The sequence below is a fragment of the Schistocerca gregaria genome, chromosome X, assembly GCF_023897955.1.
Source record: "Schistocerca gregaria isolate iqSchGreg1 chromosome X, iqSchGreg1.2, whole genome shotgun sequence".
Lineage (NCBI taxonomy): Eukaryota > Metazoa > Arthropoda > Insecta > Orthoptera > Acrididae > Schistocerca > Schistocerca gregaria.
In genome coordinates, this window is record NC_064931.1 from 160,586,189 (window position 1) to 160,600,937 (window position 14,749).

Here is a 14,749-nt window from a genome sequence, read left to right on the forward strand (position 1 = left end):
AACATAATGTATACTACTGGCCATTAAAATAACTGCAAGAAGATGACGTGCTACAGACGCGAAATTTAACTGACAGGAAGATGATGGTGTGATATGCAAATGATTAGCTTTTCAGACCATTCTCACAACGTTGGCACCGGTGGCGACACCTACTACGTGCTGACATGAGGAAAGTTTCCAACCGATTTCTCATACACAAACAGCAGTTGACCGGTGTTGCCTGGTGAAACGTTGGTGTGATGCCTCGTGTAAGGGCCGGCCGTGGTGGGTTCACGGTTCTAGGCGCGCAGTCCGGAACAGTGCGATTGCTACGGTCGCAGGTTCGAATCCTGCCTCGGGCATGGATGTGTGTGATGTCCTTAGGTTAATTAGGTTTAAGTAGTTCTAAGTTCTAGGGGACTAATGACCTCAAAAGTTAAGTCCCATAGTGCTCAGAGCCATTTGAACCTCGTGTAAGGAGGAGAAATGCGTACCATCATGTTTCCGACTTTGACAAAGGTCGGATTGTAGCCTATTGCGATTGCGGTTTATCGTATCTCGACATTGCTGCTTGCGTTGGTCGAAGTTCAACGACTGTTAGTAGAATATGGAAGCGGTGGGTTCGGGAGGGTAATACGGAACGTTGTGCTGGATCCCAACGGCCCCGTATCACTAGCAGTCGAGATGACAGGCATCTTATCCGCATGGCTGTAACGGATCGTGCAGCCACGTCTCGATCCCTGAGTCAACAGATGGGGACGTTTGCAAGACAACAACCATCTGCACGAACAGTTCAACGACGTTTGCAGCAGCGTGGACTATCAGCTCGGAGACAATGGCTGCGGTTACCCTTGACGCTGTATCACAGACAGGAGCGCCTGCGATGGTGTACTCAACGACGAACCTGGGTGCACGAATCGCAAAACGTAATTTTTTTGGATGAATCCAGGTTCTGTTTACAGCATCATGGTCGCATCCGTGCTTGGCGACATCGCGGTGAACGGACATGCGAAGCGTGTATTCGTCATCGCCAGACTGGCGTATCACCCGGCATGATGGTATGGGGTGCCATTGGTTACACGTCTCTTCATCTCTTGTTCGCATTGACGGCGGCAACGTTACATTTCGGATGTGTTACGACCCGTTATTCTATCCTTCATTCTATCCCTGCGAAACCCTACATTTCTGCAGGATAATGCACGACCGCATGTTGCAGGTCCTGTACGGGCCTTTCTGGATACAGAAAATGTTCGACTGCTGCCCTGGGCAGCACATTCTCCAGGTCTCTCACCAATTGAAAACGTCTGGTCAATGGTGGCCGAGCAACTGGCTCATTACAATACTCCAGTCACTACTCTTGATGAACTGTGGTATTGTGTTGAAGCTGCATGGGCAGCTGTACCTGTACACGCCATCCATGCTCTGTTTGACTCAATGCCCAGGCGTATCGAGGCCGTTATGACGGCCAGAGGTGGTTGTTCTGGGTACTGATTTCAAAGGATCTATGTACCCAAATTGCGTGAAAATGTAATCACGTGTCAGTTCTAGTATAATATATTTGTCCAATGAATACCCGTTTATCGTCTGCATTTCTTCTTGGTGTAGCAATTTTAATGGCCAATAGTGTATATACTGCCTGCTGGCTGTATTGGATGCGTGAAAGCAAATACACGCGTTTCACTGCAGCTTTGTAACTTTAGTTTCCGATCACCCATCGTACTAAGCACAAACTTTGTCCGTACTGAAGTGGAAACGTAAAAGACTTTGGCAACTCCGTTTCCCGCATCCCTGTGTCATGCCCCCAACAAACGAAGCCGTGTCTTCCAAAACCACGACCACACCGGCCGCAAAACCAAAGAGAGAGGTTCGACAGAGCGCCGCGCTCGGTGTGGACGTTAAACCGCGCCGCTGTGCGCAATAACGAACAAGTTCCGCTCTGTGCCAGTTCATCAAAGAAAATGTTTCGTTCGTGAGCGCTTTGTTACAACAGTCCTCGTTTTGTACTTTTATTGACAGGCGGGCACACACACCGCAACACTGCTCCGCACGTACGGATAGTCTGCTCCATTCGACGCAATTCCGCCTGGTCGACGCCGTCCCTTGTGGACGCGCTTAAGACTAACCGTTACACGGCCATCCCGCCAAGAATGGATAGAAAACGGGTGCATACGCCCAGGTCAATCCAAGTCGCAACTAATTATCTTTGCACACACGAATTTAATCCCATATATGCAGAACCCCCCCCCCCCCCCCCAGAAAATACAGCAGTGAATTTATGAGGGAAGAGAATAAGAGCTCAGAACACAGTACGATACCTTCAGATCATTCTAGATCGACTGATAAACTGGAACGGTAATACCAAGCAAAAGATCGTGGCAGCAAACAAAATAACCAAGAGCGGGTTAATACGGCATAGAACAGTGGGAAGGGGGGGGGGGGGGGGGGCAGCGGCACTATTAACGATGCTCGTTTCTAAAATGTTGGTGAGGCGTGTTTTTTTAAGTAAGTACCGTTTTGAAATTAAAAAGACGTGCTAAGATATCTCAGTAATTTTATTTTTACATGAAAGATTGTACCTTAATCTACTTTTCTACATAATTCCCGTCAACATTGAGGCACTTGTCATAACGTTGTACCAGTTTCTGGATACGCTCCTCATAGAAGTCTGCCGCCTGACTTGTTAACCACTGCATCTCCACTGTTTTGACATCGTCTTGAAGACGCTGACCGCCCAGGTGTTTCTTCAAATACAGGAACAGGTGGTAGTCACTGGACGCAAGATCGGGGCTGTACGGTGGATGATCTAGAGTTTCCCATCGAAAAGATGTGATGAGATCTTTGGTCCGATTCGCCACATGCGGACGGGCATTGTCTTGCAGCAAAACGTTGCCCTTGCTCAACTTTCATGATTCTGGTGTGATGTAGGCCACCCATGTTTCATCGTCCGTAACAATTTGGAATAAGAAATCATCACCGTCGTTGTGGTACCGCTCAAGGAAAGTCAATGCACTGTCTAAACGTTCAGTTTTGTGAACATCCGTCAACATTTTCGGTACCCAACGTTTTCGGTAATTCAAGTGCTCGGTCACAATGCCATACAAAACACTACGAGAAACATTAGAAAAGTCATCCCGCAAGGAGGAAATCGTAAAGCGTCTATTTTGTCTCACCTTATTGTCCACTTCCTGCACCAAACTTTCATTAATGACCGAAGGACGCCAACTCCGTTGTTCGTCATGAACATTTGTGCGGCATCTTTAAATGCTCTCCCCCACGAAAACTCGAAAGTAGATATAATTTGTAGGTTCTGAGTCACCCACTCAATATATGTCAAAATTATATATAAAAATAGCAAAATTTTTCAGTAAAAAATTGAAAATATAGCTATTTTAAAAACTTATATATATGCATAAAAATTTCTCGGTTCTCTTGCCGCGTCAAATTCAGATAAAATTAGAAACTTTCGATGATATTTGCCATCATCCTCGTCAGAGATCAACACTGGCTGTTGTGAGCTGGCAAGGTTCCCTCTTTTACACCCCCAGAACGGCATCCGATTGGCTGGATTATGTCATGATGGCGCGTACAGAGGTTGCGCTCTCCAGCGTTGCTTGCAATGCCATCGATCGTATCAGGCGGTGAATTACGGGATGTATTCCTCAGTGTGTTTTTCCTTGTCAGGTGCACGCTTCCGTAGATTTCCACCTAATAGTTCGAAAGTTCGAAGTGTGAGCTCGTATTCTCTTTTGTTCAAACAAGATCTTGTGCTTATTTAACAGGCTGTGCTCTGCCACCACTGGTTTATGCAAATGCCTGTATGTAAGGTGACGTTGGTGCTCGACGCAACGATCGGCAACCGTCCGTATAGACTGGCCTACGTAACTCTTGCCCCACTCGCAAGGAATGTTATAAATTCCCGGCACTCTCAGACCAACATTATCTTCAATGGGTCGCGACACTTCTTTAATTTTTCTGCGTGACCGGAAGACCGGTCGGATTCCTTGCCTGTTTAACACTCTACTTATTTTGCTACTTGTTTCACAGCAGAACGGAAGCCGCGCTGTGTGTTGGTTCTCTTGGCTTGTTTGAAAGACTCACGTCTTGGTTTTCTCAACAGCGTTGATCTGATGACACGGACAGAATACCCGTTTCCTCTTAACATTATCTTCAGATGCTTAGTCTCGGAACCGAGGTGGTCAATGTCCGAAATAGTTCTGGCTCTGAGTATTAAAGTGTTCAGCATAGCTGTCTTGTGAGCTGGATGGTGAAAGCTACAGCCGTTGAGATACTGATCTGTATGCGTCAGTTTTCTGTACACAGAATGATGGAGTCGTCCATCTGATTTCCCTTCAAGCAACACACCCAAAAAAGGTAACTTCCCGTCCTTGTCCACCTCCACTGCAAATCTTACGTTGGAATGTATACCATTGAACTGATCAAGAAACTGCTGTAGCGCCTTACTGTTATGCGACCAGATTAAAAATGTAGGGTGGTCGGCAATTGCCGTTACAAACTTCAAGGAGTTTTAGAGGGGAGTGCGTACATCGTATTTTGAATAGGAACCCATGTCCGGAAACGTTATCCAACGAGACTACAGAGCGTCAAAATTATAGGCGCGGGTGTACCTTAACAGCTATGAACACTTGCTCAGTAGAGGAGATGTGTTTCACATTAGCTCCTCAGGTATGCAATTTAGAGCCCACGTTTATTGGACATTTTTTCTCGTTTTTGTCCACACTACCACCACTGAAAGTCACCAGCCCCACACTCTTCACAGCACAAGAACCGGTACATGCATTCAACTGTCAGAGGTATCAGAACGATTTTCGTTTATAAGTTTCGACTCGTTTGTTTACGGTACGGGGATCCTTCCTTCAGATTAATACATATCATTCTCCATCATCCTAGAAAGTCTGTAACATCATCACGAAATCATCCCGTGTATACGTAGATTTACAGACGCCCGCGCCTGTTACTTTGACGCTCTGTAGTCTCGTTGGCTGACGTTTCCGGACATGGGATCCTATTCAAAATACGATGTACTCACTCCCCTCTACAAGTCCTTAAAGTCTGTAACTGGAATTTCCGACCACCATGTATATCGTCAGCATATCTGAAGAAGAAAGATGGCTGGAAGAGAGCACTGTTCAGCGCTAGTTCTTCAAAATCTGTAAAAGAGGTAGCTAATGGCTGATGACAGTGGCGAATCCATGGGCATTCCATCAGTCATTTTATGTAATTTCCACTGTAAGAGAAGTATGTGGTCATCAGAGTCTGGCGAAATAATTTCAAAGTTTCTGGCGAGCCATAAAAATCATATATGATTTCCACTCTTAAAAAAATAGAAAATTTAGCTATTTTTATGTATAATTTTGATATATTTTCAGTGGGTGTCGCAGAACCTAAAAAATATGTCTGCCATGCTCCGCTTTATTTCTAGCTCACTTAATCAAATTTCAATTAAAAAAGCTAAATTTTTAAGTTTTTTATATTATTTTGTACAAAGAAATCAATTAAAGAAACTAGGGAAATAAATTCGTTTATTACAAAAACAATTTTTATATATTTTTATTTAAAAAATAATTTTGTAATGAATCATGATTTGGTAAGAAACTAAGATCTGACTCATTTGAGAAAATGTATATGTGCCAGCGCAGTGGCGAGTAAGAGTATTAATATTAATTAAACTAAAAATTCCAAATCATGAGACTCATTATTAATATTTTTCATTTTCTTTGTATCTCAATTGAATCTGTACTACTTCAAAAAATTGAAAACCCAATTACTTATTTATTTGAAATATATATATATACAATAATCTTAAACTCGTTATTATGCTCCATACAAATTTTTTCTCTATATGTAGTATTAAGTTAACCGCATCTAGCAATGCTGTACAAAACATTTACTTCTAGCTCTCTAATTCTTTTAAATAATTTAAGATTGCTTGCATTATTGAAATTCTTGAGTAGGAGCTCCATCTATACAAAAAAAAATATTAGTAAAATTAAGCAAAACTCCAGGCCACTCGGAGAAACCCGAAAGATTTTTCCTTGCCATTTGTTTCTTTGTTGCTTATTGTTTCCAGCCTTTGGGTATTTCTGCTGCTGCGGATGTGTCACTTTTTTTCTGTGACACTGCTACTGTCCTATCTTCTTCTGCTTGTAGATTGTTGAGCTGCGCCGGTCAGAGCGGCCGAACGGTTCTAGGCGCTACAGTCTGGAACCGCGAGACCGCTACGGTCGCAGGTTCGAATCCTGCCTCGGGCATGAATGTTCGTGATGTCCTTAGGTTAGTTAGGTTTAAGTAGTTCTAATTTCTATGGGAACTGATGACCTCATAAATTAAGTCCCATAGTGCTCAAAGCCATTTGAACCATATTTTTGTTGAGCTGCCAGATTGGCTGTCAGATGTTCTCGAAGAATGTAGGACAGCAAATGATTTAGTAATTGCCAGCCAAACCATTAGCTAAAGCACCAGCTTTGCCTCTACAAGCTAGTAAAAACCGTTTACAAACCGTATATCTAGTAGATATTTGAGTGATAAACATTCAAATGGATATATGTTCATCGATTTATTTCGGATGGAAATACATTATTTTCTTTACATTATGCCTTTCTTTTTTTTTAGAAGAGATTAATTGTAATGAATGTGAGCATTCAAATTGAGATTAAAAAATAATTTGTACGTGAAAAACGAAGTATATTGCGTGGTCTAGTAGCTAGCGTCGCTGCCTCTGGGTTCCAGGGTCCTGGATTGGATTCCCGGCCAGGTTGGGGATTTTCTCTGTCTGGGGACGGGGTGTTTGTGCTGTCCTCATCATTTCATCATCAACATCATCAGTGACAGTGGCTGGATTGGACTGTGTAAAACACTGGACTGTGTAAAACACTGGACTGTGTAAAACACTGGACTGTGTAAAACACTGGACTGTGTAAAACACTGGACTGTGTAAAACACTGGACTGTGTAAAACACTGGACTGTGTAAAACACTGGACTGTGTAAAACACTGGACTGTGTAAAACACTGGACTGTGTAAAAAATTAGGACGTTTCACGGGCGCTGATGACCGCGCATTTGAGCACCCCACAAACCAAACACAATCATCATGAAGTTTATTCCCATACTGTTCTGAATGGACACTGTCTCAGCGCCATCTGTGAATGAAGTTATCAACCGCTGTGTGAGAAGTACAGATATACTGAGCAATCGAGACGGAAATAAGTAAATGGAGTGAAGAGGAAGATGTCGTTTGATTGCTATGTTAATCGCGCCCACTTACTGAATCAGTCAGTCTACTAGTTCTCTATCGCAGGCGGGATCTCTATTTTGCAGCCGCCTCCTGCCAGCATCCAAATAGATCGATTTTTGTTATTTCTCAGCCAGATAGTAACCTATGTTAAAAATTCAAAAAGCTAGCATTATCTGCATGAAAAGGGCTATCTTGTCTATCTTGCTTAAAAAGATTCCGTTAATATATTGTGCTGTACATCATATGTAAGATTCTTTTTACCATACATAATTACATAAGCAAAGTTAGTTGCAGGAATTTTATCATTAAATGGTTCCTTCTAAAGGGCACGTCCGCTTTCCTTCTCCATCCTTCCCTAATCCGAGCTCGTGCTCCGTCTCTAATGAGCTCGTTGTTGACGAGCCGTTAAACACTAAACTACTCCTTTATTAGTGCCGTCAGTAACGAAAATTATTAGCCACTAGTCATGAAAAATTACCGTACTACTAATGTTGATATAGCTTTCAGTGTATGTTTCATTTTCTCAGGTGCCCGGCGACTGTGAATCTGGAGAAAGCCCAGACTCAGCACCATGTTAACAAAAGTTCCTCTTGCTCATCCCGGCCACGCACAAAATCCGTCCAACACGATGTCCATCAAAAAGGTACCGTAAAGAATAACCACTTTCAGAGTGTCCTTTAATGTTTATAATTAATAAGCTTTTGGATAGTACGAACCAAACTTGAGAAATGGTTTGTCTTCATCGGTGCATGGTAACACGACGTTTTTGGTCCAAAGACACTCAATTTTTTCCTTCTGACAATGAAATTTTTACTGATTATTGATCGAAATACAACAGAAATTAGCATTTTGTTCACCCTACAATCCATCGTCATCGGTCGAGATCCAAGAAAAACTTGGTGTCTGTAGCGCAGTAATTCTGGAGGATGACTACTCAGCAGTTGAATATACGTATGATTTGCAATACTTTTGCCGGCGACCCCTGCAATCGACGTATTGTTGTCTACAGCATTTGACTCTGAACAAGGTACTGTGTGTGTGTGTGTGTGTGTGTGTGTACTGACGAAGGCGCTGCCGAAAGCTGTATGTGAGTTTTTTTACACAATGGTGCCTGTCTGCAACTTGACGTGTCTTCTTTACAGTTAGTAACAAACTGTCTTTTCCTATATTGTTTACTGCCGATGAGCTACGAAAGATGCAGTGCTCACTAAATGCCTTTCTTTTTTTTATTTTTTGGGAACAGGTGTCGGCGTAAGTGGTAATAAACAAATTGTTTCCTTGAACATACGTAGTACGTGATGACCGTGGCGGTCCAAATAGAGGAATTCGGGCGTTCATGGACGCGTACGCTGCCCTCATTTTTCTGCGCACCTTCAGTGGTAGGAATTGGAGTAAGGGTGAAAATAGTACAATAAAAGCGAACCCGACAATGCTTCGCAATTTATAAATGTGCATGGGAACTAGATATACGTCCTAAGTCAGTCAAGAACGTTTAGAGATATTTGCTAACATAATTTCCTCTTTGTATATTATTATATACCTCATATATTTAAACAAGAACGTAGCTTATGTCCGTCCGAACGTTTATTAGAGTATCATGCAAAAATTTGGAGTAAATTGGTCAGAAATTCTTAGAGGCCTTTGCTAAAGCGTTTCCCTTTATTGTAGCTGTATATTTATATACCATTATGCCATATATATTTGAAATATGTAGCATATGTCGTTAACAGATTGACAGTAGTAGTATGCTGTGAATAAACAATGAGCAGAAATTGGAAGTAAGTACCAGAGGATAATTGAAGAAGCAGGAGCAGAAATAAGAAATTAAACAATACGAAACACACTTCAGGTCAGTTCTGTAAAAGAAACTTTGGAAAGAAACAGTCTCAAATGTTTTGGCCACATTGAAAGAATTGGAGAAAAAGACAACCTAGAACAACTCTGAGATGGACAGAATCTGGAAGAAGACTAATTGGAAGGTCACAAACAGGGTGGAGAAGCCAGGTGAAGGATGATTTGAATTGGAGAGGATTACAGTGCTGAACGATAGGCCTACACTGTTGGAGAAAAGAGAACATTGAAAAAGCCTTTGTGAACGAAGTGCACGAAGAAACGTTCCAGAAGATATATTTGTTCGTATCACAAAGTACTTTTATTATCACTCTTTCTCCATTTGTTGGAGTAATAAAGTTATATTTTTTCAGCTGCCATATGACGACACCACTGTCTTCAAGCATCTGTTCTTATAACTTGCATTTACAATGTAGGTGGCTAGAGATTGCAGCAGAAGTTCCAGGAAGTCTTTTCCACAGATACGGACTGTACGGTGCCTGTGATTACCACAGGATGCATGATAGCCAGGGCAGTGATCATAGAACGCAAAACAAACATCTCGTATCTTTTATCATATATAGCTGAGTTCACTTTTAGAATTACTGGTGCAATCCATTAGGCAGTGCTGTTACGTCCAGACTCTACGATAAAAATCGTAACGAAATTTCATGTAGGAGCATTGTGCTAGTTTTTGTGGAAATATTATTATAACATATTCGAAAGTTGCAGATTGCCAGTGAAATTGCCGAGTCAGTAATCCGCTGTCAGGACAGAGATTGACTGCCTTCGATATGTGATTGGAGCTAAATGTTGTTCTTGCCATGAGGTTAATGTAGCGGACAATATCTGGCTTGTGATAGGGTCGAAACGTCACCGGGCGAACGCTTCGTTAGCCATTCACTGGCCTCCATTTTCCACCAAACGTCCTTTCATAGCTAGGGCAGATACAGTTATCGTCTGATCAGAGGTTTTAGAGCTCAGTTTTGCTGATGGATGCCCTGTCGACAGAAGCTGAATCAACCGCGGACATCAGCTTTGCGAAGCGCACACGTGGAGTGAGGCACGCCGTTCTATTTGAAGCGGTCTGCATTCATCACTAGTGCAGTTTCTCACATCGCGTGGAGCTCGTCGCTTTCAAGTATCCGCGAATTTAAATAGATGCATCTCAGAAAACGTTTCCGTCTAATTTCGTAGACTAACTTCGAGGAAATTTATCACTTCTGTGTGTAATTTTCGGTCTCGTATTATGTTTACTGTTGAATTTAACTGAGAAGGAAAGTGTTCTTTCACTTTACTTTTATCACCTGGATGTTAAGCAAGGTTACGAGGAAGTGGTTATCAGTCTTTCGTGTTTGCGCGTTGGCGTTTCTGGGTAACTGGAAGTCGTTAATATCGTTATTTTTCTGTGAAACTTCATCATTTCGTTACATTTGTATCAAATTGTTGTAAAATTTGATCATTAATGAGAAACGAGTGAATTGTCGGAAGTTGTTGAGTAATGGAGTGTGGCGTAGAGTGAAAGTAGCAACCAGTCTAGCGGAGTATCATTTGAGTTCCATGACAGATGAACAGTCGGCCGGATGAAGGCACAATTTAAACCCACTACACTCGATCTCTTTCAGATTTAGGCTTCCACGGTTCGTTCAAAATATACACAGGCGTATTCCTTCGCCTTCCTTGCCCAATCCGTCTCTAATGACATCGCCCCTAGTTTCCTCTCTTTCTGTTAGACACCATTACAAGAAGAATTTCTTAGTAAACATTCTGAGGGAGCAATACTTTATTTGCTACTAGTATGAATTAACACGAATATCATTAGTATAAATGAAATATTTTATATCGCCAGATGTTAATATTGACTGAAACTAGTAGCAAATAATGTATTGTTCGTTCTGCAGCTTCAAATGATTGACTATGACAGTGGGGTACTTCCCATATATTGCAGAATTAGAAGATACACAGCAGCGCGACAGGTTACAAGAGGGGTGAGAGGGTGAGAGAGAGAGAGTAGAGACGTTATCAGGAGTGCCATTAGGAATATTTTGGAAGTTAGCAATAGGTCCAATGGAGAGGAACTACTTAAATAATACACGTTGTTAGGAAACGTAGGGTAGCTGTGGGAGTTGTGTAAGGATGGTGACAGGATCTGAAGTATGTCTCGTCAATAACTGAGCTTATCTTTTGAGTAGTGACTTGGACTAAAAGTCGTGATATTGTGGGCAGATGGGAGTTCACTCCATGTCAAATTCCTTTTAAAAGTTCTAAATACTTCCTAGAATGAAGTGAATTACGAAATGCACCTACATTAAAAAGGTTTCATTAATGGCATAGATTAGTTTATTAGATGGGTAATTCAGATCAGGAAACTCAGTGAGCTTGTCTCATTAAAACATGAGCAGAATTATACGTATTGCAGAAGAAGTGCTTACAGATATTTAGTCAGTATTCGCATCTCAGAACGCCATTTACACAGTAGTGAAGAAATGCTAAGACTGTCTTCAGAGGGATTGTTTTATCCAGTTTTTACGTTAATAATGCCCGGGGAAGGTGGTTATTTATTCCAACGTTTCATTCACAAATGTTGGCTTGTTGAGTTTGAGTTTTCGAGAAAAAAAATCTTATCACATTTGTCTTCAGAGTTTTTCTTTGAGCAGTGGCACGTCGCTATTCCTTGCAGGCTAAAGGAGGATGAGGAGGAACACAGGTTCAACTTACCCTGGCCTAATATGCAATAACATCGACCTTAGGGAGAGTAAACTACAGACGCATAGGTTAGTAGAGTTGGAAGAGGAATTTTAAGACATCAGTTGCGTGTACGAGGATTACAAGAAATGTGCTGAAAAAGATAAGACGAAATAGAACTGTAATCGGGACGTGTTTTGTAACAGAGAAACAAAGCAGGGACATAAGAGTCCCAAGTTTTTCTCAACCGACGAGCGAGATGGAACATATTTATTTTATGAGATTGCTTTTTTCCTCGCAAAATCTCACTATGATCTCACCAAAATTTATCTTCCGTTCTTCTATCGAGGCTCTATTGACTCCAGTTGTTACAAATTGATGATTTTTCGACGAGTGTTCTAAATGTAGTTATGTCCTTTCCCTGAATCTCTCTTTCATTTCAAACAGTCAGTTGTTCGTAACATTCATTGATCTGCCACGTCGGAGAATTCTCTTCCTGAATGTATCAGATGTTCGCTGTATGTCGATGTAACTCCTGAGATTTTCTTTTTGTCCAAAATCCACCTACGCAGACTGGTCCAAATTATTCTTAGTATACTTCTTTCCCCCTTTTATATGTCACGAATTTGCGATCTTTTTATAAACAACACAATTTGCTGATAAGGCACGTCTAATATCAATATTTACTTCAGCAGGACTTGTGTCACATGAACAGGTGCACATGTTCTAATTATACACTATTTTACATACGCCATAGGTACGCTATTTCTGTTGTATGTGCAAGTGAGGTGAGGTGGCGACGCTCTGCCGAGAAATTTACAATGTGCTACGATTCAAAAAGCATTTCAGTTTTCAGATGGTTTATACTGACCGAAATACCTATTACTTACGTACGGAGTGAGCTGAGTGGACAGCCCAGCTGACTGCCCTATAGTGGACCTGGGTTCGATTCCGGGTACCACCAGGGATTTTTTTTTCCCCTCAGTGGGTTGACTAGACCGGGGCACTCCTCGTGAGGAGCTACTCGACCGATTAAGGGGCGTACATATGTCCTACACCTACAGTGTTAAATTTCCAATATTGATGACCCATTATCTCAGAATCTTTGAGAGATAGAGATCTGAAATTTTTAGGAAGTATAGTTTCACTCCTTTTTTGATTGCTGAACCAGGATCAGAATATTCAGACAAATAGTTAGTTTGTTATGATTTTTCAAAAATTATGTTCAACTTTTTTGAAAAAGTCCCCTGTTCGTTCTCTAAGTAAAAACCATTAGAAGTAGAAATGTTTTGGTGGTTCAGCACGTGCAGTATACTAAGAGGTAACATAGTGTAAAATAAGACATATGTATCTGTGATAGTTCCTGAGGTAAGGAGTCAAATACTTTTAAAAAAATGTCAAGTTTAAACATTTTATTTTATATTAACTCACATATGGAGACATGCCAGGTCCTGGAAACAGCCAGGCCCACGATCAGCATTATCTGAATCGTATACTTCATCATCCTGCAAACCTAGAAGCTTCCTTCTTTTCCTGCATCTTGCTTCTTTAGTCATTTCCTCTGCTGCACGCTGCGCTTTAATGATCCTGAGTCGATACATTCGCTGGAAGGCTTGCAGTGAGTTGGCTTCTGGAGTGATAGCAAGTTGCTCCAGTACCCTAATTCTTCCCTTATTGCCATCATTAAACGTTGTCACAGCATCAGAAACACCGAAGCATAGAGTTTTCATGCCTACCAAGACATTTTTTGGTAAGTGGATGCAAATTACATTATTGTAAAACTCATTCGGGTTTTGCGTTCAGCCGTGGAGACATTTGGAAAGATCAGAATAGGGTAACTTTGTATATATTGGCTTAATTACCTCCATCACTGCAGATGGTATGCTGTTATTGTGCCTAAATTGTTCCTCAGGACCCGCTGCCTGAGCTTTGCGGTACTTGTACCATGAATCAGTACAAGGTGGGCAAAGACCATGTGGAGGTTTATCATCAGTGGCTGGAAGAATGTAGCCCACACTGCTCTTTTCATTCCTTGTAGGTCATATGTGTTGTTCCTTATTGCCATTCCATAATGTTGCTGGAGTTCATCAATGTTTTTGTCTGTAAGTCTTCCTTTACCATTTAGAGTCTTTCCATCCGATAACTTCTCTTTTCCTTTGTCTGATTCAATTTACGAAGGCGTGTTCCCATCCGTTTTTTAATGTGGCCCACACATTCAATCGTCAAATATGCTTTTCGCCATAAGGTTGGCTTTCCAGGACAGATTTGAAGCCCTTTGAATCACCATCCCCCAAGTATTCAGTGTAGCACACACCTCTTTCGTGCTGTGAGCGTCTGAACATAGAAACAACTGCAGCAGCCTTCATATCCCCCCTAGTTCCCTCATAATTCTTGGCACAATTTGTTTTATGACTTTCATTTGTTTCATTGTCAACTGATTTACACTGATGGCAGTATTTATTTAGCACTTGGATGTATAAAATTTTACCTGTGTCTGCAGTAGTCACATTTGAAACTGCATTTTTTGGATGTGTGGCCTCTCTTCTGCCATGTTCCATCAACTGCCACAGATAAGTCTGTCGTGTCATTTAATTCTACTGCTTCTTTAGCAGCGGCTTTCATAGAAGCAACAGCAAAAGATTTGACATATTCACCAATTACTTCTGTGTACTTACCTGATCTGGTTGGTGGGTTTGACAAGTTAAGCGTCGCACATAATACTTGAGCTGCAGTCAATCCTTTACCTATGCACCTCATTCCTTACAAGAATCTAACATTGCTCTCAAACAAGTCATTCTTGCACTTCTGAGAAGTCCAAAATGACGTAGAGGGCCTATAAACTTTGCACTGAACAAAAAGTTTGTTAGCTAGTCCAGTCCTTGTACACGTGTCCTCAAAGATGTTAATTTGCCACCACAAACCTTACATCATACAGCATCTTGTAAAACTTGTCTTAACACACTCAAATCTAATAAAACATAACCTGAACTATTTACATGATC

The 14,749-nt window shown here is 41.5% G+C and overlaps 1 protein-coding gene across 7 annotated transcripts in view; it reads left to right on the forward strand.

Annotated features, from left to right (window-relative positions):
• The window catches only part of LOC126298395 (ligand of Numb protein X 2-like), a 524,161-nt gene that overhangs the window by 264,361 nt on the left and 245,051 nt on the right, over window positions 1-14,749 (forward strand). For all 7 annotated transcript variants that reach the window (XM_049989706.1, XM_049989703.1, XM_049989704.1 and 4 more), the window contains one exon: window positions 7,760-7,875. In XM_049989706.1, coding sequence (XP_049845663.1) covers window positions 7,760-7,875 — 116 coding nt within the window. The remainder of the gene's footprint in view (window positions 1-7,759; window positions 7,876-14,749) is intronic.